The sequence below is a fragment of the Ranitomeya imitator genome, chromosome 9, assembly GCF_032444005.1.
Source record: "Ranitomeya imitator isolate aRanImi1 chromosome 9, aRanImi1.pri, whole genome shotgun sequence".
NCBI lineage: Eukaryota > Metazoa > Chordata > Amphibia > Anura > Dendrobatidae > Ranitomeya > Ranitomeya imitator.
This window is the reverse complement of record NC_091290.1, coordinates 127,513,995-127,538,119: the sequence shown is the minus strand read 5'-3', so window position 1 is coordinate 127,538,119 and position 24,125 is coordinate 127,513,995. Positions and strand designations below refer to the sequence as shown.

Here is a 24,125-nt window from a genome sequence, read left to right as displayed (position 1 = left end):
TTATTATATATAATAGTATGTTAAAATGTTGAAGCTATGGGTAGAAGAAGGTGATGTGGGACCAGTGTGGTGTCTGTAAAGTACTATATGAAGACGCTGAAGGGTGAGTATAAGAATGGGGGCACAGGGCTTCTATTTAAAGCACCACTGCAGCACTGAAAAATGACACTGGAGTGCTGCTTTAAGATCCCATGGGTGAAATATAACTCCCAGCATGTACTGCAGATCCCATGGCATGCTGGGAGTTATAGTTCACCACAGGAGTGGCAGAGTGCATTTTTATGTGTTGTAATGACTAACCTTTTAATTGATTCTTAATTGTACAGGCAGTGCAGGTCCCGCAGCCAGCCAACCACGCTGTGGTGAGGTAATGAAGGGCTGGAGCATCACATGACGGCACAGAGCACTCCATCTTATTGCCTAACCACAGATCAAAAGAGGAAGCTTGTAGCTTCTAGTACAGTGTCTGAAGGACCTGTGATGACATCATGAAAGATGTGGGTTCTGTGCTGTCATGTGATGCCTCAGCCGCCCTCTTCATGCCCTCACCACAGGTCCTATACGGGAGCAGTCAGCATCAGCACAGCCAGGGCTGTGTTGTCAGGTATGCGGCGATCTCTCCTCTGGCACCCTGCTCCTGCCACCTCCTTCTACACCGGACACAAGATCTCCCCAGCCGCTGCAGGAATCCAGCACTGGGAAAACCATGTGAGTCTGCTCTTTAAGTGAAGGAATATTCATTTGCTGCTCCACGTTCACTGCTCGGCGCTGACAGGTAGGCGGGGAAGCAGCTAATGAATAGTCCTTCACTTTAAGGATCGGGACCATGTGGTTTCCCTCGCACCAGATTCCTACAGCGGCAACATTTTCCTGCCTCCTGCAAGTGCGATTCCACTACGTCATTGCCCCGATTTTACATGTTACATTTCTTTACACTCTCCTCCCAAATTTGGAGGAAAAACGTGTGTCTTATGGTCTGAAAAACATGGTATATCTTGGACACGATTGTAAAGGATACTGGTTGGCAGAGTGAGTTTATTCTTTGGGATACTTTTTTATTTTCGGAGATACAGCTGGTGTAGTTAGCTTGAAGTTGCCTATACACCTTGGATGTTTTTCGGCCTCAACACTCAGTCATTCCTTAACTACTGATTGGGTACTTCTTGGTTGAATTAGTTGCCTTTTGATGGGGGTACTTTTCTTGTTTTCAGAGATACAGCCGGTGTAGGGAGCTTGAAGTTGCCTATAGACCTTGATTGCATTTCGACCTCAACGCTCAGTATTCGTCAACTATTGATTGGGTACTGCTTGGCTGAATGAGTTACCTTTCGATGGGGTACTTTTCTTATTTTCGGAGATAAAGCTGGTGCAGGGAGCTTGAAGTTGCCTATATACCTTAGATGTCTTTTGGACTTAATTCTCAGTCATTTGTCAACATACATCATAAGGGACATTACTTTTCTGTAGCTGATTATGGCAAGCCAACCCCCTGACCAAAGCTTATCACAGTCTGTGATCAAGTTTAATGTCCTTTCCCCCCCTCACTTTTGTTCTGATCTAGGTACAGACCTTCACAGCTTGTTTTTGACCTGTCACACAGTGTGGTGTCAGAGCTGGAGAAGCAGGGAGAGGGAGATGATGGGACATATACAGACTTTGATAATCATTGGTCTGGGAGCGGGCTTGAATAATAAGCTAGACAAAAATCATGTCTGCTGATGACTGATGTGTCCTAGAAGGGAAGAGGAGCAAATCGAAGCCGCATCAGTGCTGTGACGTGAGGTCACATTGAGAAGTAGTAAAATCGCATGAAGTTACGATATAGAAGAATATGGAAGTTCGGATTCGATCAAACTTTAGACCATAGTCCAGTTTGGATGTCAGATCTCTACTCGAAATTGCACTCGAACTCCAATGAAGTCAATCGAGACCTCGAATTTGAGGCTGTAAAATATTCATCATAAGGGCTAGGGTTAATCAAAAGTCTCTTTCTTTTTCTGTCTTTCTCTCTCTGTCTCCATGTTTGGAGTTCAGCACCAGACACTAGATGTCGTGTAAGAACCCCAAACTTTACAGTTTGGGTTCCCTCATCTCTAGTAGTAACCACTTAATGTCACATTCAGCATATGTAGGGGTAACGCAAATCTGAATACTTCTGTAGCACTTACTGTATATGATGCATTCAGCTTCACTCCGCTCTGCATAGAATTGTAGCAGTGTGTATCTACCGTACATCTACACCATGCCACCATGCACCTACGCACACAATATACAGCCCCTCATCTCGCTTGTACACCCTGAGATACATCACACGCTCCACCGCCACCGTCTTACGGAAGTAGCTCGTATATTACGACAACAGACAGATAAATTACACATTTACCCATAATGCTGTTTTGGGTGACCTTTTAAGAGATATAAAATAAATCATTAAGCCTATAAAAAAAATGTTCCTTCAAAACAGGAAGGAAAAAAAGCAAAATAAGAGGTTTTTACGGATTCAGATATCTGCCTTCCTCTCAATCGCAGATAGAGCCCTTGTGTCAGGTTCTCCTTTAATTTAAAGATCACATCATGATCACCAATGAATTTTAATGGGGAGAATAAAAAAATCATGTCAACTAGAAAAAAAAACAGAGTTAGTGAAGGGAAAATCAATAGAATTGGTAGAAAAGATAATGCCTTTAAAGGCCATAGTATGTTCCATAAATGAGCTTTTAAGCTGCCCGTACCACCGAGAGAATGCAGAAGTGGTCCTAAAAGCTGACATCGCTGACCAATGGGGCGAGGAAGGTAACTAAAGAATAACCGCAAAGATTTTTTCTGCATCCAAAACACACTGATACTTTATTTAGTGCACTTATACCATGAATTTCCAACGGATTCTCGGTCTATTATTCCCCGTGTACTTTGCTAACATACTTTGGTGGTTACGGTAAATTCTTAAAAACCAATAGATGTGCATGGTGCTGACATCCTCCGCCTCTGATTTTCATTTCTTGGAGGATTACGCTTTTCATGAACTTAGTAGGTTGCATTGCCTTTTAGTGAACTGACATAATAGGTTCGTATTGTGGACGTACAGAGCTTTCAAAGCATCTCTAAGGCTTCGAGTGTGCGGTCTACCTTCTGGAAGAAGCAAAGAAACCTAGGGGCTTTTAAAAGGGTTTTAAATCACCAATATGGATCTAATGGGCTACTCTGCAAGGTATCACTTTAATTTTACGGACAGGATAAAAGGACAGATTCTAGATAGTAACTGGATAAAAAAAGGGATAGATTATAACAGGATAGATAGATAGATAGATAGATAGATAGATAGATAGATAGATAGATAGATAGATAGATAATTTTAAAGTGGTGCAAGCTGCCATGACTGCATTACATACTAAAGTGTGCAGCAGCCACTATATGCATCAAAATACATGGAAATGTATAAGCAATTACTGCCATATAGACCATATTTATATACCGCATTACTGCCATATAGACTATACTTATGTTCCGCATTACTGCCATATAGACTATACTTATATACTTATATTCTACATTATTGACATATAGACTGTACTTATATACTGCATTACTGCCATATAAACTACACTTATATACTGCTTCACTGCCATATAGACTATACTTATATACTGCATTACTGCCATATAGATTATACTTATATTCTACATTATTGCCATATAGACTATACGTGAAGAATATAGGAGATATAATTCCATGTCAATCATCTATATCCTATGGAATGGAATAAAACCTGTGTCAGCATGTACAGTGGTAATGACACCTGGCCAGCTTCAAACAAAGGATTCACACCCCACCAGCTAGCTGGAATGCAACCTTCTACAGAAAGACCCCCTGTGGATGCAAACCATGAGGCCTGAGTTCTTTGTTCGGCCAGTTAGAACTTCATAAAGGAGTAATGGAGTAATGTCCTTGCTGTACATCGTATATATTTCCGAGATCCCCAGAACAGGACAAGCACCTGCCTGGGTCTCGAGTCATTCTAACATGCATGGGAAGGGAGATACGTAGAACAGCCACTAGCAGCTAGGTAGCAAAATTGTGTTTAGTCTCTATGACTAGCAGGGGCACGGTGGGGGTCCGATGGCACTAGAACAGCTGCCCTACGACTACCCAGAAATGAGTTAAGATCTTTCATCAGTTTTGTGAGAGGTTCAGCCCAAAGGGCAGCAGGTGAGTGACCCAGAGGGTTACATACCTGTGTGAAGTATATCCTGCTGCTTTTTCTCTGGGAGGTCATGATGACATATCATGTAAGGACAAGCAGCACACAGAGGGGACCACAAGCCACCCAAGTGGCAGCCCCTCCCCCACAAGCTAGACCTTTTATCTAACTGGTAATTGACTATATGTTCTGCTTATACCTTTTGTTCTATCACTAATGTATTTGCATATCTGACCATTGTATGTGTATAACCATTGCGTATTGTAGCGTTTCACCCGCTACGGGTCTTGGGGATACTCGCTTGGCAGCAGGATAAACCCTTCAGGCACGATATTTCACACATATCAGTCCATATGGTTTATTTAAACTCCGCATAAACCAGACAGGGTACAAACCATTTCATTACAGCCATGAAACATTAGACAGTTCACGTAGCAGATAGGCTTCTCTGCTGTATATTATAATCCCGTTGTCCGGGGTTACCTCTCAGAAGTTCCACTCCTTCCACTGACTTCAGGTCAGTCCCAGGTCCTCAACACAGACTGTCCAGGTCTACGGTCTCCAGGTGCTTCCAGGACAACTCCACTCACAGGAGCCTCCAACACCGACCGTCCAGGTCTACGGTCTCCAGCACGCAGGCTCTCCAGCCTGGAATGGTCTCTGTGTGCTTCCAGGACGTCCCCACTTGGAACCGTCCAACACACAGGCCATTCTGCAGTGTCCTGCCAGGACACACGGAAGTGTGTCCACCCTGACAGTCACTCACTCACTCAATCTCTCTTACCATGTGCTACACACACCTCTTTTACATAGGTGTAACCACACCCAGGTACCTGTCACATGGCTGGTCAGGTGAGCGTGACATCACCACAGGTCCTTACACACAAAACCATCTTACGTGTTCAGACACGCCTCTTTGGCTGGGTTTGTAGGTGACTGAACCCACCCATCTCTCCAATCACCTGGAAGCCTTCCCAATGTAATCAAACCCCTAAGCAGTAGATCTGCTTGAGCAAAACATACCCAGGCTTCCATCACAGGGCCATCCACTTCTGCGATACATACCATCCATCATTCACATGACCAGTCGCTATGCTACAGTATATATAGTGTATTGCCCTTAAGGTGATTATATAGACTATAATGATTGCAGGACATGATATTTGCAGTTCCAGTTTAAAAGAAAAAATAAATAAAAGCACTGTATGAGTGGATAGTCCTGCAGCAGTATAATATATATAATTTATATATTTTTTCATTTAATCCAACAACCTTCATTATAGCTCTGCTTTGATTTCAGATCATCCAGACTGTCAGTGCCATTGATAAGGATGACCCAAGAAATGGACACTACTTCTTTTACAGTCTTCTACCAGAAATGGCCAATAATCCAAACTTCACCATCAAAAACAATGAAGGTAAAACTATGACATGTTATCAATCTTATGACTAAATTAATACAGAGAAATATTGATTCAGTTTAGGTCATTCAAATGTGACAAGAAAAAACTTTGGACACTTTTTTAACATCATGGTAGAGGCTGAGATATCCGGTGTTTCAGCATGTTTGCTTACATAGCTTCTCGTAGTCAGCACCATGGAGGGCAACATCATCAATTGTCCAGAAAGTGCAATGTGGTGCCAAGATACAGTAGTAAATTCTCCATTTTATGTAAAAATACAATTTCTAGCATCTTCTGAAAGATATGTCATTAATCAGAAGATCAGCACTATGGAGATCAATCACATTATTGGTTCAAAAAGATTGAGATTATGCCTTAAGTAGAGCTGAACAAATTTATTCAAGTGGAATTGAATTCTTCTTATAAGAAAACAGATTTTTTGCAATTTGCTCTGTGCAAATTTAGTAAACTGGTAACCATTTTTGTTGAATTATTGGGTACCAGTAAAAATTCTCACCTTACCACACATGGGTCTGGCCATCCGCATTACCAGCCATCCAGTCCTCCAGTCCTCCATGCCTCTTTTTTTCCCTTTACCTGTTACGCTTATGCTCTTCAATTTAGGCTCTGGCTTCCGGGTTGACTAAGCCTTGGATATCACTGTGTGTCGTCATAATGAAATGATGTTATCATATGCAAAGTTGTGACACATGTCCCCCGAGCGATGGCCTGAAGTGGTGTCCAAGGCCCAGACGAACCTGAAGCAGTGGCCTAGAGTAAAGATGCATGCAACAGGGAAAAGGGAATAGAAAAGGCACAGAGGTCTGGATGGTGGGCTACAGGGATGGCAAAATAGGTGAGTGTTGAAGTGAGCATAAATTTTTCTTTTTGTGCCAACTGGGGAGATCAGGGCATAACAAGGAACATTCAATTTGCAATAAATATCTTTGTTGCAAAACACATTTTTCTGTAAAATCTGCACAAATTGGTGAATTTGAATCTTAGATGATCCAATCAGCTCTAACCATATGAGTAAGGTCTCTCTAACTATTACTAATCTGCAACATCCAACATTCCCTAAGAATCTACATCTGTTAGAACATTTGTTAGGTGTCGAGTTCCCGCCTCTGCACAGGGGGAATCTCGAACCATCTCTGCTGCGGTCTCCCATTCTTCTCCAGCTGCAGTGGAGTCTGCTCAGCGGAGACGTCGGTCCCAGCGTCTTGCTCAGTCTCACTATGTGCAAAGGGTTACTGCTGCTTTTCCAGCTTCTGCCATTGAAGCCAGTGCTGGGCAGCGGCGAGCAGACGCTTTTGGGACTAAGTCCTGCTTTTTCCCTTCTGAGCATGCCCAGGATGAGATCTCCCATTGTAGATCGAGGGTCACATGCTCAGATGCTGCAGCGGGTCCCATTGGTCCTCCAGGAAGGTCTTGAAGGTGCTAAACTTCTGTGGCAGCTTCCCATTGGTCCTTTATTGGAAGGTCCTGAACGTGCTGCAGCTATATAAGCGTCGCATGACCGCACGGCCATGCACTAGTGTACATTTGTAAACGTGTGTGTGTTGTGAGTGAAAGTCACTCTTTAAAAAACCCTCCCTATTGGATGACTGTTTGCGGAAGGTGTATGATTGCTATCTAGTGCCCGACTTACCCAACAGCACGTTACACACCAATGCAGCATCTAGTTGTTGTGTCCGCCAGTATGGCGCCATGCGCTTTCACAGCGCTTTCCTGACCCAAGCCTGGGTGGTTAGTGGCATCCGCCAGTGCGGCAGGGCACACACTCTCGTGCATTCTTTTGTTATTATTTTGGTTACGCTGACACCCCAGTAGCGGAGTCGACCACAAGTAGTCTACACAGACTCAGATCCCAAGTCTTAGGACTGAGCTTGGAGACTCCTTGCTTGTGCTCTTGTGTGCGGTACCGCGGCCCTGTGACTTAACAGGGTTCGCTTCCTTCACACAGGGTGAAGTTAACCCGTGTGTGTATTCACATTGTACCACCATATAGTCTGTCATTACTTGGCAGCAGGTTCCATCTCTGCACGGTGGATCCCGGGCTGCGAACGCACCTTATTCTACCTATCTTATTATTTGGTGCGTTCCGCTAGCCCTAACAACATTGAGTTTTATATTTTCATAATTAGAAGAAAGCCACATATTGGAGAACACAACCAATAGGTTCTCATGGAATAAACAGGATAGCTAAACAAAAGATCATGCTAAAGCTATACAACATTTATACTTGGTATGTACAATGATTATCAGTTACTTCTCGCCTTGTCCTCAATATCATAGAAGAACATTGGCTAGAACATCGTACTGCTTCCACCAGTTTGTCTTCTTTCATAGTGTCTCTTGGTTCCATTTCCTTCTCAGATAAGTGATGGGCACCAACAAGGGCATCCACGTCATGTAAAAAAAAGCATAATTCATCAGACCTGGTAGTCTTTGGTTATTCATGGTCCTGTTTCTGATGCTCAAGTACTCATTGTAGCTGTTTCAGACAGTAGAGAAAGGTCAGCATGGACAATGTAACCGATTTTAATGCTAGAGACCGGTTAGGGCCATCCCAATGGGTATAACTTGACATGATGGGTTGACTTTTTTGATTTTTTGATCAATATAGCGTTAACTAAGTACCTATGTTATTTTCATGTACTATTACAATTTATGGATTTACTTTCTCTAGGGTATGTGATAATTTTTTGCTTTCTTTCTTGGTATTTGACTATGAAATGGCCCCAGTGGGAATGTGCTTACATGTTGCACGTAAACCATCTTATAATCCAGTTCAGATTTTAGCAAGCTGTGATGCTCTCTTTTTCCTGTCAACTTTCCTTCATAGCCAGCAGGAACTTTCTTAGCAAATTATGGCACAATAGCTCTTCTGTTATATCTGCCAAGGTACTGTTGACGAGCCATTTTTCTACACTATGATGTCATTTTTCTGAATTTCCAATCTTGGACCACTTTTAGTAGATACTAACCATTGCACTCTGGAATCCCCATAAGTTCTATCATTTTTGTAAGGCTGTGATCCAGACATAAACCCATCACAAAATGCATGGTGGCTCAGTGGTTAGCACTATTGCTTTGCAGCACTGGTTTTTTTGGGTTGAAATCTCGCCAAGGCCAACATCTGCAAGGAGTTTGCATGTTCTCCCTATGTTGTATGGTTTCTCTGAAATTTAAATTGTGAGTCTCAGTGAAAACAGTGATGATAATATCTGTAAAGTGCTGAGATAATTAATGGTGCCACATGAGATTAAAGAGAAAATTGTATTACCTACTGGTAATGGCGAGAAATCAGCACCATGGAGAGCATCAACTTTAGTGATCTAAAGTCTAAGCAAGGTCTTACCAAAGAATTTTGGTCTCCAATATGTAGTCTCCCATCGTTTTAGAAAATGCAATTCCTAGCTTGCCCCCACAGGTTAGGGACCAGCATAATAAGTAGATATTGCAGGAAATGTCCAAAAATAAAATAATTCTATCAAATGTCATATTGATGTTATGTAACAATCCAATATTAGAGCTGCAGGGACACCGGGTAACACCAGGCAATGCCTCCTGTACATGGACTTCTACGACATCATGCAAAAAATATCACAGACCGTATATATGTGACAAGGCTGGTAACAGCTATATACTCCGAAAGGTCACCTTAAAGTTTTAGAGTGTTCAAAGCATTGTCTAAAGTTCTTTTCTTTTATATAGGAATAGGCTGGTAATTATGTAGACAATTATCTAAAGTTCAGATTTTTCAAGACGAAAAGTCAAAGAGCGGCTTTCACCCTAACATTAAGCTTTAAACAATTAAGCTTTAATAATGCACCTCGGTGCTAATTACCTTAATAGCAACTTTAGCACAATGCCAACATTTTCTGTGCCACGGAATGAAGGCATCTGAAATAAAAAATGCATCTGTTATTTGTATAACTTACACTGTACATATTAACATTTACATGGGAGTAAGCAGCAAAAAGTATTTTACATCTGATTACGGTATTTTCACAGTTATTCTCGTTAAAATGTAATGGCCTTAAAAACTATTTTACTGCATCTAATGTGCCTTTCATGATCGAACAGAAATGTTAACGCTCGCAACTTATACTGTAAGCAATTCTCAGATCTGTGCATTTAGAAGAGTTGCCAAATATGTAGATTGAAAACAATGGGGACCCAAACTTTTGAGCTGGAAAATTTTCTCCCTCTCACCTCACTCTCTCTTTCTCTGTAATGGACTTCTTTCAGAACTCAGAACATTGCAACTGACTTCCGGGAGAAGTCTGTGTCAGCGTTTAACACTGGACACCAGGGCTGGACTGAGCATCGGGCACTTCTGGCAAATGCCAGAAGGGCCGGTGCCTGTAGTGGGCCGCTCGATCCGCGCATGCTGGACACTAACCGTACGGTTCGAACCCCGAACTTTTATGTTTGGGATTTCTCATCTTTAATCATATCATACAACACTGTGTGCTTACAATTGCTCATTTTGCCTTTCTACCTAGCTAATTCTTTTCTTTTCTCTATGTAGACACTGGAAGTCTCTTTTCCCTATATAATTCATCCCCGTCCTAAACTCCTGACCCAGCTGCTCCCTCTTCTCTCTGCCATCACGTTGCAGTGATGACTCATGCAGACAAAATAGACTTACTGTTTCTACATAGATCTTAGAAGGATTCAGGTAGGGCTGTGGAGTCGGTACACTAAATCACCGACTCCGACTCTGACTCCGATTCCTCAATTTCCCTGACTTATGATTCCAACTCTGACTCCACAGCACGGCCTCACTACTGAGCATGTACATAAAGTGCAGCACATATTTATCTCAACTAAAAGCCCAGATCTTTAGATCAGGAACAGAACAGACATTTATAGGACATTTCATAACTTTCCCAAATTATTATGAAAACATTTATATCACAAACTGCATTGTACTACTGAACCCAATTTGTTATATATTTTGGTGGAGTTGGAGTCAGTATAAAATGGACCGACTCCAACAAAATGTACACCGACTCTGACTCCATGACTCCGATTCCACAGCCCTGGTTTCAGCTAGTTAGTTTTTTTATTACGTGATACCATAGACCTAATGGGTATTTGAATAATTAACTGGGTGTAGGGGAAAAATTTGCAATTATAAGTACACAGTGCTATATAATATGATTACTCACATATATTAAGAGGATAAAAATGTTAATGTGAGGAGTGCTTCTTAATTTTCATATATTGCCTATCTTTACTATGAATTATATTCTGTTGCTTCATTAATTATCTTCTGCCTTATCTTTATTGTGTTTTGACTCTTTGTTGCTACTTGTCTTCTTATGATCTGTACTATGGCACCCCTCGATAACACATGATGTTGTGCCTGAAGAGACCAATTTTCTTGTATATCAAATGTGAATATTTTTCTGCCCAATGATGACAGAAGTATTCTAGGAGTGAAACCTTTATTGGCTAACCAGAAAATAATATGTTTGCAAGCTTTCAGAGCACAGTGGCTCCTTCTTCAGGCAAGATTACAAATAGATTTGTAATCTTGCCTTAAAAAGGAGCCACTGTGCTCTGAAAGCTTGCAAACATATTATTTTCTGGTTAGCCAATAAAGGTATCACTCCTAGAATACTTCTGTCATCATTGGGCAGAAAAATATTCACATCGATTTTTCTGGCTAACACAATACAATTTGTAATTGTACGTCTTGTATATCAAAAGAAGAATTAAATTTGTTGGCGGAGACTGAAACACAACTTGTCCAATTTTCACTATTGGCGACGAGTTTATGTTTAATATGAGGACTGGAGTGTAAAGTGGAAGGTTGAGATATGGCTGAAAGGTCAATAAGTAATAAAAAAGAGATATGACCTTTGATAAAAATTATAACATCAAGATGAGAAGCTGAGTGTTAGGGGTCGAGTTCCCGCTTCTGCACAGGGGGAATCTCAGGCCATCTCCGCTGTGGTCTCCCATTCTACTGTTGCCGCAGTGGAGCCTGCTCAGTGGAGGCGTCGGTCCCAGCGTCTTGCTCAGTCCCACTCTGTACTAAAAGTTACTGCTGCTTTTCCTGCTTCTGCCATTGAAGTCAGTGCTGGGCAGCGGCGAGCAGACACTTCTGGGACTAACTCCTGCTTTTTCTCGTTCTGAGTAAGATCTCTCAGTGGAGATCGAGGGTCACATGGTCAGATACGGCACCTAAGTCCATTGGTCCTTTCAGGAAGGTCCTGTAGGTGCTAGGACTAAGTCCTGCTTTGCACACACTGAGCATGCCCAGGGCAAGATCTCTCAGTGGAGATTTAGGGTCACATGCTCAGGTATGGTAGTCTCTCGTTGGTCCTTCTGGGAAGGTCTTTTACTTGCTGCAGCTATATAAGGCTTGCATGGCCGCACGGCCATGCGCTAGTATCAAATGTGTTTTGGCTTATGCCAGTGGATACGATACCACTCTGTTGTTATGTGGTGTGAAGCTGTTAGCATTGGGATTGTACACTCAGGCAGGCAGCTAGCGTCAGTGGGGGCAATTAGCCTTGGCTTAGCATCTGGTTCCTTCATGTGTGCGGTTAGCACAGAAGAGTTCCAGAGCAAGCACAACCCTAGTTAAGGTATTAGTTTTGTGTACAGTGCGACTCTGTGAGGCAACAGAGTTTGCTACCAGTTCACGCGGGGTGAAGCTTAACCCACGTGTGAGCTCAGAGTCCATCCTCCATTACTTAGCAGCAGATATCTCTGCACGGTGTACCCCGGGCTGCGAACGCACCTTGTAGCTACCTACCTATTACTCTGTACATTCCGCTAGCCCTAACACTGAGAAGTAGTTTACTGCTTAAAATTGCCTAATGTTTTTGTATCTGTTGGTGATAAACCTAGTACAACATTTTACACATCTGATACAAAATTTCCAATATCATATATTATACATACTTCTTATGTGGTTGAGTAACATACTGTTACTGTAAATTGGTTATGTTAATTATATGGGCAGCTTAAGAATTTTATGGAATTGGTGATATGAAAAGTTGGCTTGGTAGCCATAGAAATATGTCTCCTGTTTGAAAACAATGCCTTAATTTTGTCTGGAGGTTCACCTGTTGGAGGGTAAACCATGTTACATATAACAGGCTTGCATAGTGAGGTGGATCATCTAAGCACATGGTCCGGGTAGGCACATGGTGTCACGATTCACACCGTGACCGTCACCCCTACGTCACGGATCGGGGTGACTTTAGGCCAACAGACGGCTATCACATGTGCAGGGGGGCTTATCTTAGTTATCCCTCCACTTCACAATGTGATGAAAAAGCACACACAAGGCTATTGACCTCTTAGTTTACAGCAGGAGCTTATTCTAGGTATCCCACTGCTCTTCAATATACCACGAACTGCAGGGATTTATGTATATCCCGCTTACAGTTCCACTTAAAACTTGCAACTCCCTGGCGTCCCCCTTACTCTCAGGTCAGATGTGATACTGCACCTGGGGTAATTAGTCACCAGAAAGACTGCCTGCTATGTACTGGCTATTGGGCACGCTGCAGTGACGCGATAAACTACTCCCACACAGGCAGGAACAATAATTATCAATGCCGCAGTCGCTACAGCATCACCCAAAAGTCTGCACACTATCGCTGCCACCAGCTTCCATTAAACGGGTCCGAAGCTAACTCAAAAACACCAGTAGCGTAATTCCCTTCAGGAGCCTTAGGGTACGGTTTAGAACAGGAGAATGAACTAGTATTAAATAATATACCCCATCAAAAGTTTCAGGCAGTGTTTTATCAAAAATTTTTACAAATGATGTTACAAATGAGACAATTGCAAATATGTACAAGGTAATTACAGTATAACATAAAGGGATTACAGGAGAAAAGATAACGCTCACATGTTCAAAGCATTGCAGGCACCCAGTCTAGTGGAGTTTCCATACGTCCCAGTTCACGGGACGTGCTCAGGGCTCTCCAGGAAAAAGACAAGAAGAATGTGCTGGGGATCTGGGCAGACAGTTATAGCTGCGGCCTGTAACATCCCAGAAAGGGGTTGGATCACCTCATCCCTCCTACCTCTTCAGTTAACTAATTTTACCCTAATCTATATCTAATTTCTATAACTCCACTACAAAACATGTCATAGTCATAACAAACCCAGCATTTATCTCGGATTAACGTGGGCATTCTAATGAGATCAAATATGTCCTATCTGGGATACATATTTACAGAGAAATCCCTACTTCTTTACCAGATGGAGTTAGAAGCCCGTGTTTAGAGGGATGGGCAGATCCACCGAGGGAGATTAAGAATATATATTTTCGTGTTCTTAACGTAAACGGTTTGTGTAATATCTTACAAAAACAAAACAAAGAACTTCCATGTGTTCTAGAGACGTAGAATCCAGTTCTTGCTGGAGGAAGATTCTAACCTGGTCGTAAAAATTCCTTTAGGCAATAAAACGCTCTTCCCCCATGTACATTGGCAAGGCAGCTCTTGGCTGAGTGAAAGGGAAGGGGGGCTTTTTAGCCCGTAGCCTGCTAACAAGAGAAACTACTTATATATTTCATACCATATCGTGACACATGGTCCTTGGGCATCGGCGCAGGAACTAGAAAGAGCACATGGAACTCGGACACGTGGAATGCAAACAAGAAGTTTAATAAAATCCTGGAAACCCCAGAAACACAAGGGGCAGATAGCAGAGTTGCTGAAGAACGTAGGCAAACAAGAGGCATCATGGAAATACAGTTAGGTAGTAGACAATACTCTGTAGTGACAAGAAAGTCAAATACCTTGGAAGTCATAGACAGCCAGGATGATGTCCTCGAAAACACAGGCAGGTTTATATTGGAGACTGCAGGCAATTCTGTAGCGATACTTGAAACTGAAGGCAAATGGGCTACTGGAACTGGAAGCCGCAGACAGCCAGGGAGACTTCCTGAAAACCGTATTCAGGTAGGTAGCAATACTGGAAACTGGAGGCAAGTAGGTAGCAATACTGGTAACCACAGGTAAATAGGCAAGTTCTTTGCAAGACAGAGAGTAAGATTACTGGAAACTGCAGATAAGTAACTGAGGGACCGGAAACCAAAGAGAAGAAGGTTATGTCCTGATGAATGTGAACTAGAACTGTCCACATCAAAGAGACTTTCTACAAAGTCAAAGAGCAATACCAAGTCCCAGTTGTGTCTCCAGGGAGACTATATATAGGCCTTGAAAATACAACATGTGGATCTTGCCGGGCTACTTGCAAAGCCCAACTTGGAGCTCCAGAAAATCAAATGGACAGGAGCATGTGTGTAACAAGCCCATTATTGATGGAAAATGGCTAAGATCCTAGCACCCTTTTCATAAAGCACCATATACCAATTCTGGTTTTTCAGTAATAGAATACTACAAAATGCATGTGTATCGAAGGTGCAAGCAGTGGAAAAAATATGGACCTCAACCAAAAATACAATTTACGAGTGATACATATTCAATACCCTACATTCGTCCCTTCATGGTCTATGAATGAGAGTATCCAGAACTCAAGAGGATCATCCAGAATTGGAAATAGTGTTGACCTTACCAATGAAAAAAAAACATCTAGGCAATTTAACCTGATGTAATTAAAGGCATTTATTTATCATGTAATTTTTGATCATTTTAAAAAAAAAGATACATACATGAAAAAAAAATGTTTCAATGAACTTGTATGAATTTTCTCTGAAGAAAAAGGAAATGATAACATGAAAAATATGCAGTATAACAATCTATTTTATTGAACAAATTATATATTAGAATCAACCATAAAAATGTGTCCATTACCTTACTTAAAGTGGATGTCTGCTCTAAATTGATAAGACTGCAGTCACACTGTATGACTGCAGGCTTATGAATCCCCCCAGCACACGCACTGTTCAGTGCAAAGATTTGCTGGTTTCTTAGCTGGGACTAGCTGGTACATATGCATTATGCATACTTCCGGTCAAAGCCCATCTAGTGGGTCCAGCCTTGCTCCATACACTTGTATAGAGTGCGGCCATGCCCATCTAGTGATGTGGCTGTCTAGTGGGTGCTGTCTAGCTCAATACGAGTGTCTTTGCTCTCTCGTTCTATCCATACAATGCACATTGACAGTGCGCTCTGTTGCTGGCTAATTACTTCATATCAGAGTCGGGGATAGAGTGCACTGTCACTGCGCACTGATAAAAATATTGTACAGTGACAAGATCCTATTGTCAGACTTAACAACCAACACATGTTCAGTACATCAGGGACTAACCCCTCTCCTGAAACGGACATCATTGATGGCGCTTCCTTTCAGCGTGGGGTCAGAGGCAAAGATTCCCAAACAAAGCATCATTACACAGGAAGTAGTAAAAAAACAAAAAAAATTACATTTAGGTTTAAACAAATGTTAGATTCGGATCACCCCTTTACTTTTCACAATAACAGGAAGAAGCACAGAGTTCTTTAATTATTTGGTCTAGAGGAAGATAAAGGACTAAATCAAAGTCAATGAAATGCAGTAGCATCTTTAATGTCACCCAGATACTGCCTAATACTCAATGCCAGATTCTACAACTTTATTTTCATGGTTGATGTGCCGCTATTTCAACAAAATACATTAACCTTTCATTTGATAACATGGATTATATTCTTTTCCCGTTGAAATAATTTTCAATGAGTCTTTTCTTTTCACTAGTAGTTTGGATCACTTTATTCCTAAGGACTTTGAAATATTTTTTTAGACCTTGACCAAATTGCGTAAATTCTCGGAATTGTATATTTTTTTTATGGATCTGTAAGCCATTCTGGCCATTTCTTTTTTTTTTTGGCATTTTGCTAAATTTGACAGAGTTGCAACCACATAATTTTCATCCCCTGTTATCAGAACCATAGTTCATATGCATGACCCCCACTCCATTGTCTATAGGAATGGTGGTCACACGTGCTCCACAGCATCCATACACCCTTAAAATTAAAGTGAACTACTTTGCACATGCATTAACATGAGTCAGATCCCCACAATCGTACATTTATGATCCAGCCTAGTAGCTGAGATAATATGTTTATTGTACCTTGATTTAAACAAGATATATGCAATTTTGATATTGTACACTTAGAACAAAGATTGCCAGTTCTTTTATTGCAGCCAATGGAGCTGAACGAATATGTTCGGAATCGGTTGCCCAATCTGAATTTGCCATATTCATGCCATATTGGTACCCTGTTCATGTCAAATTTTTGTTTGATGAACGGTTCCCAACATATTAATTCATTTCTACTCCCATTGACTCCAAGGATGTTCGGCGGATAATGTAAAAACAATATTCGCCACCGATCACAATCGGAACAAAATTTTTAAAAAACTCTAGTAGCCAAGACTAGAGTTGAGCGACCTTGACCTTTTTAGAGTCGAGCCGGGTTTCGTGAAGCCCGACTATCTCAAAAGTCGGGTCGAGTGAAATCGCCCGATTATGACGTAAAGTCGGGATCGACCGAAACACGAAACCCAATGCAAGTCAATGGGGCAGCATAGTCGGCAGTGAGTGGGGGCCAGGAAAACACCTAGAGTGCCCATTTTAATGTCAAAACCATCCATTCTTCTTAATGAAGCTTATAATAATTGGAAGGCATTTGAAATTGGGGGTCATTTGGCTAACGTTGTGGTGGGTAGGGCTGGTTCAAGTAATTAGTGGGCCCAGGAAATCTGGACCACGTCACGGCAGTGGAGCAGGGAGAGGTAAGTATTTCAACTTTGCAAGTGCTGTGAACCTGAGCAAGCAGGGGGGGCCCACTCGTTGGCATTGGCACTGGCACAGGGCCCCTCAAAGTACAGTGGTGTGTTTGCACGGCGGGGGCGCCTCCCACCGGCAGCAACACTTTTGCTTACCATGAGAGGCCCTGTGCCAGTGACGTCGCCAACTAGTATTCCTCCCCCCACCTGATGAAGGAACCTGCACTTTCATCTGCACCTTCCTGTTTGTCCCCGTGTAAGGTGGTATGGTATGCGGGAAGGGGGACCTGACTTTCAGCAGGGTCACAATCTTGCAGTGTAGCGTGCACGGGAAATGTTGCGTTATGGGTCAATGTACCAGCAGACTCATCTATCACTGGCTGGGCAATGGGCAGGATGAGGAGGAAACACAGATATAGGCCCAAAGAATAAAGTGGGCTAAATGCAGTTCAAAATTGGTAACACAGGACTAATCAGGGGGCATTGCAGTGGAGGACAACTGGAATGAGAGGCTGACACAGAGAGTAGGCCCAAATCAGTAAGTAGTCGAAATGCAGTTCAAAATTGGCAACAGTAGTAAACAGGCGGCACAGCTTTGTTCAGTGGAGGAGAACAGCAAGGAGTGGCAGACACCGATAGTAGGCCCCAACCCAACTAGTAGGCCAAATGCAGTCTAACATTAACAACTACTTAACGAGCGCCTGAAAACGGAATTTCAGGACAGGAAACCAGGAGAACAGCAAGGAGCGGCAGACACCGATAGTAGGCCCCAAACCAACTAGTACGCCAAATGCAGTTGTTCCGTTTAACCACAATTTAATGAGAGCCTGAAGATAGAAGTTCAGGAAAGGCAACCTGGAGAACACCTTGGAGTGGAACACACCATCTCTCTACACCCCATAGCCAATTTGTAGGCCTAATGCAGCGTAGTTTCCAACAACTACTAAACGAGAGCATGATGATCGAAGCATTGGCGAGGAAACCTGGGGAACACCTTGGAGTGGAACACACCATCTCTCTACAGTGGAACACACCATCTCTCTACACCCCATACCCAATTTGTAGGCCTAATGCAGCGTAGTTTCCAACAACTACTAAACGAGAGCCGGAAGATCGAAGCAATGGAGAGGAAACCTGGGGAACACCTTGGAGTGTAACACACCATCTCTCTACACCCCATACCCAATTTGTAGGCCTAATGCAGCGTAGTTTCCAACAACTACTAAACGAGAGCCGGAAGATCGAAGCTCAGGAAAGGCAACCTGGAGAACACCTTGGAGTGGAACACACCATCTCTCTACACCCCATACCCAATTTGTAGGCCCAATGCAGCGTAGTTTCCAACAACTACTAAACGAGAGCCGGAAGATCGAAGCAATGGAGAGGAAACCTGGGGAACACCTTGGAGTGTAACAAACCCTCTCTCTACACCACGGAAGGGCTGATTCTTAGGAAGGAAGGCTGTCGGAAAGAAGCAGGGCGCGTCCGAGGGTGATTATATTCTTATTAGGTATATACTCACCCTCGGACGCGCCCTGCTTCTTTATTTGTAATGAATGTTTATTTGCAATGTGGTTTTGACTTACTCTATTTTTTTGGTAAATAATGATTTTATTATTTTCATTGTTTTGCATCTTCTTGGCAATAATATAAAGAAGACGCGACAGGACAACACTCGGTGGATGCCATATCTGTGTTTAAAATTGAAAAAACCTTTCAGTTAACTACTTGCAGGAGAAAGTTATTGTAGCTGGTGGCCATTTTTAGTACTGTACCAGATTTTTGTTGTATGTGTTTGTTTTTAATGTTAAAATGTCTGCATTTGATATCTCTCCAGTATTTTCTTTTTTATAAATAAAATACTTATTTTTATATTTTCTGATGTTGGTTCCAGGGGTACACGGGCAGCAGTGGTGTGGTCAGTGGAGGCCTAGTGGAAGGAGTGACCGCAGACAGGCATCGAAGGCCTAAAATAATAACACATGGCTGTAGGCAATTTTAAATTGGTTCCAGGAGTACACGGGCAGCAGTGGTGTGGTCAGTGGAGGCCTAGTGGAAGGAGTGACCGCAGACAGGCATCGAAGGCCTAAAATAATAACACATGGCTGTAGGCAATTTTAAATTGGTTCCAGGGGTACACGGGCAGCAGTGGTGTGGTCAGTGGAGGCCTAGTGGAAGGAGTCACCGCAGACAGGCATCGAAGGCCTAAAATAATAACACATGGCTGTAGGCAATTTTAAATTGGTTACAAGGATACACGGGCAGCAGTGGTGTGGTCAGTGGAGGCCTAGTGGAAGGAGTAACCGCAGACAGGCATCGAAGGCCTAAAATAATAACACATGGCTGTAGGCAATTTTAAATTGGTTACAGGGGTACACGGGCAGCAGTGGTGTGGTCAGTGGAGGCCTAGTGGAAGGAGTGACCGCAGACAGGCATCGAAGGCCTAAAATAATAACACATGGCTGTAGGCAATTTTAAATTGGTTCCAGGGGTACACGGGCAGCAGTGGTGTGGTCAGTGGAGGCCTAGTGGAAGGAGTGACCACAGACAGGCATCGAAGGCCTAAAATAATAACACATGGCTGTAGGCAATTTTAAATTGGTTCCAGGGGTACACGGGCAGCAGTGGTGTGGTCAGTGGAGGCCTAGTGGAAGGAGTGACCGCAGACAGGCATCGAAGGCCTAAAATAATAACACATGGCTGTAGGCAATTTTAAATTGGTTCCAGGGGTACACGGGCAGCAGTGGTGTGGTCAGTGGAGGCCTAGTGGAAGGAGTGACCGCAGACAGGCATCGAAGGCCTAAAATAATAACACATGGCTGTAGGCAATTTTAAATTGGTTCCAGGGGTACACGGGCAGCAGTGGTGTGGTCAGTGGAGGCCTAGTGGAAGGAGTGACCGCAGACAGGCATCGAAGGCCTAAAATAATAACACATGGCTGTAGGCAATTTTAAATTGGTTCCAGGGGTACACGGGCAGCAGTGGTGTGGTCAGTGGAGGCCTAGTGGAAGGAGTCACCGCAGACAGGCATCGAAGGCCTAAAATAATAACACATGGCTGTAGGCAATTTTAAATTGGTTACAAGGGTACACGGGCAGCAGTGGTGTGGTCAGTGGAGGCCTAGTGGAAGGAGTGACCGCAGACAGGCATCGAAGGCCTAAAATAATAACACATGGCTGTAGGCAATTTTAAATTGGTTCCAGGGGTACACGGGCAGCAGTGGTGTGGTCAGTGGAGGCCTAGTGGAAGGAGTGACCGCAGACAGGCATCGAAGGCCTAAAATAATAACACATGGCTGTAGGCAATTTTAAATTGGTTCCAGGGGTACACGGGCAGCAGTGGTGTGGTCAGTGGAGGCCTAGTGGAAGGAGTGACCGCAGACAGGCATCGAAGGCCTAAAATAATAACACATGGCTGTAGGCAATTTTAAATTGGTTCCAGGGGTACACGGGCAGCAGTGGTGTGGTCAGTGGAGGCCTAGTGGAAGGAGTCACCGCAGACAGGCATCGAAGGCCTAAAATAATAACACATGGCTGTAGGCAATTTTAAATTGGTTACAGGGGTACACGGGCAGCAGTGGTGTGGTCAGTGGAGGCCTAGTGGAAAGAGTAACCGCAGACAGGCATCGAAGGCCTAAAATAATAACACATGGCTGTAGGCAATTTTAAATTGGTTACAGGGGTACACGGGCAGCAGTGGTGTGGTCAGTGGAGGCCTAGTGGAAGGAGTAACCGCAGACAGGCATCGAAGGCCTAAAATAATAACACATGGCTGTAGGCAATTTTAAATTGGTTACAGGGGTACACGGGCAGCAGTGGTGTGGTCAGTGGAGGCCTAGTGGAAGGAGTGACCGCAGACAGGCATCGAAGGCCTAAAATAATAACACATGGCTGTAGGCAATTTTAAATTGGTTCCAGGGGTACACGGGCAGCAGTGGTGTGGTCAGTGGAGGCCTAGTGGAAGGAGTGACCACAGACAGGCATCGAAGGCCTAAAATAATAACACATGGCTGTAGGCAATTTTAAATTGGTTCCAGGGGTACACGGGCAGCAGTGGTGTGGTCAGTGGAGGCCTAGTGGAAGGCGTGACCGCAGACAGGCATCGAAGGCCTAAAATAATAACACATGGCTGTAGGCAATTTTAAATTGGTTCCAGGGGTACACGGGCAGCAGTGGTGTGGTCAGTGGAGGCCTAGTGGAAGGAGTCACCGCAGACAGGCATCGAAGGCCTAAAATAATAACACATGGCTGTAGGCAATTTTAAATTGGTTACAGGGGTACACGGGCAGCAGTGGTGTGGTCAGTGGAGGCCTAGTGGAAAGAGTAACCGCAGACAGGCATCGAAGGCCTAAAATAATAACACATGGCTGTAGGCAATTTTAAATTGGTTACAGGGGTACACGGGCAGCAGTGGTGTGGTCAGTGGAGGCCTAGTGGAAGGAGTGACCGCAGACAGGCATCGAAGGCCTAAAATAATAACACATGGCTGTAGGCAATTTTAAATTGGTTCCAGGGGTACACGGGCAGCAGTGGTGTGGTCAGTGGAGGCCTAGTGGAAGGAGTGACCACAGACAGGCATCGAAGGCCTAAAATAATAACACATGGCTGTAGGCAATTTTAAATTGGTTACAGGGGTACACGGGCAGCAGTGGTGTGGTCAGTGGAGGCCTAGTGGAAGGGGTGACCGCAGACAGGCATCGAAGGCCTAAAATAATAACACATGGCTGTAGGCAATTTTAAATTGGTTCCAGGGGTACACGGGCAGCAGTGGTGTGGTCAGTGGAGGCCTAGTGGAAGGAGTGACCACAGACAGGCATCGAAGGCCTAAAATAATAACACATGGCTGTAGGCAATTTTAAATTGGTTCCAGGGGTACACGGGCAGCAGTGGTGTGGTCAGTGGAGGCCTAGTGGAAGGAGTGACCACAGACAGGCATCGAATGCCTAAAATAATAACACATGGCTGTAGGCAATTTTAAATTGGTTACAGGGGTACACGGGCAGCAGTGGTGTGGTCAGTGGAGGCCTAGTGGAAGGAGTGACCGCAGACAGGCATCGAAGGCCTAAAATAATAACACATGGCTGTAGGCAATTTTAAATTGGTTCCAGGGGTACACGGGCAGCAGTGGTGTGGTCAGTGGAGGCCTAGTGGAAGGAGTGACCGCAGACAGGCATCGAAGGCCTAAAATAATAACACATGGCTGTAGGCAATTTTAAATTGGTTCCAGGGGTACACGGGCAGCAGTGGTGTGGTCAGTGGAGGCCTAGTGGAAGGAGTGACCGCAGACAGGCATCGAAGGCCTAAAATAATAACACATGGCTGTAGGCAATTTTAAATTGGTTCCAGGGGTACACGGGCAGCAGTGGTGTGGTCAGTGGAGGCCTAGTGGAAGGAGTGACCGCAGACAGGCATCGAAGGCCTAAAATAATAACACATGGCTGTAGGCAATTTTAAATTGGTTCCAGGGGTACACGGGCAGCAGTGGTGTGGTCAGTGGAGGCCTAGTGGAAGGAGTGACCGCAGACAGGCATCGAAGGCCTAAAATAATAACACATGGCTGTAGGCAATTTTAAATTGGTTCCAGGGGTACACGGGCAGCAGTGGTGTGGTCAGTGGAGGCCTAGTGGAAGGAGTGACCGCAGACAGGCATCGAAGGCCTAAAATAATAACACATGGCTGTAGGCAATTTTAAATTGGTTCCAGGGGTACACGGGCAGCAGTGGTGTGGTCAGTGGAGGCCTAGTGGAAGGAGTGACCACAGACAGGCATCGAAGGCCTAAAATAATAACACATGGCTGTAGGCAATTTTAAATTGGTTACAGGGGTACACGGGCAGCAGTGGTGTGGTCAGTGGAGGCCTAGTGGAAGGAGTGACCGCAGACAGGCATCAAGGCCTAAAATAATAACACATGGCTGTAGGCAATTTTAAATTGGTTCCAGGGGTACACGGGCAGCAGTGGTGTGGTCAGTGGAGGCCTAGTGGAAGGAGTGACCACAGACAGGCATCGAAGGCCTAAAATAATAAAAAATGGCTGTAGGCAATTTTAAATTGGTTACAGGGGTACACGGGCAGCAGTGGTGTGGTCAGTGGAGGCCTAGTGGAAGGAGTGACCGCAGACAGGCATCGAAGGCCTAAAATAATAACACATGGCTGTAGGCAATTTTAAATTGGTTCCAGGGGTACACGGGCAGCAGTGGTGTGGTCAGTGGAGGCCTAGTGGAAGGAGTGACCGCAGACAGGCATCGAAGGCCTAAAATAATAACACATGGCTGTAGGCAATTTTATATTGGTTCCAGGGGTACACGGGCAGCAGTGGTGTGGTCAGTGGAGGCCTAGTGGAAGGAGTGACCGCAGACAGGCATCGAAGGCCTAAAATAATAACACATGGCTGTAGGCAATTTTAAATTGGTTCCAGGGGTACACGGGCAGCAGTGGTGTGGTCAGTGGAGGCCTAGTGGAAGGAGTGACCGCAGACAGGCATCGAAGGCCTAAAATAATAACACATGGCTGTAGGCAATTTTAAATTGGTTCCAGGGGTACACGGGCAGCAGTGGTGTGGTCAGTGGAGGCCTAGTGGAAGGAGTCACCGCAGACAGGCATCGAAGGCCTAAAATAATAACACATGGCTGTAGGCAATTTTAAATTGGTTACAAGGGTACACGGGCAGCAGTGGTGTGGTCAGTGGAGGCCTAGTGGAAGGAGTCACCGCAGACAGGCATCGAAGGCCTAAAATAATAACACATGGCTGTAGGCAATTTTAAATTGGTTCCAGGGGTACACGGGCAGCAGTGGTGTGGTCAGTGGAG

At 44.0% G+C, this 24,125-nt stretch overlaps 1 protein-coding gene across 1 annotated transcript in view; it reads left to right on the top strand.

Annotated features, from left to right (window-relative positions):
- CDH8 (cadherin 8) overlaps window positions 1-24,125 on the top strand; it is a 525,615-nt gene that overhangs the window by 475,021 nt on the left and 26,469 nt on the right. Inside the window, exon 10 of the mRNA XM_069738885.1 lies at window positions 5,499-5,616. Coding sequence (XP_069594986.1) covers window positions 5,499-5,616 — 118 coding nt within the window. The remainder of the gene's footprint in view (window positions 1-5,498; window positions 5,617-24,125) is intronic.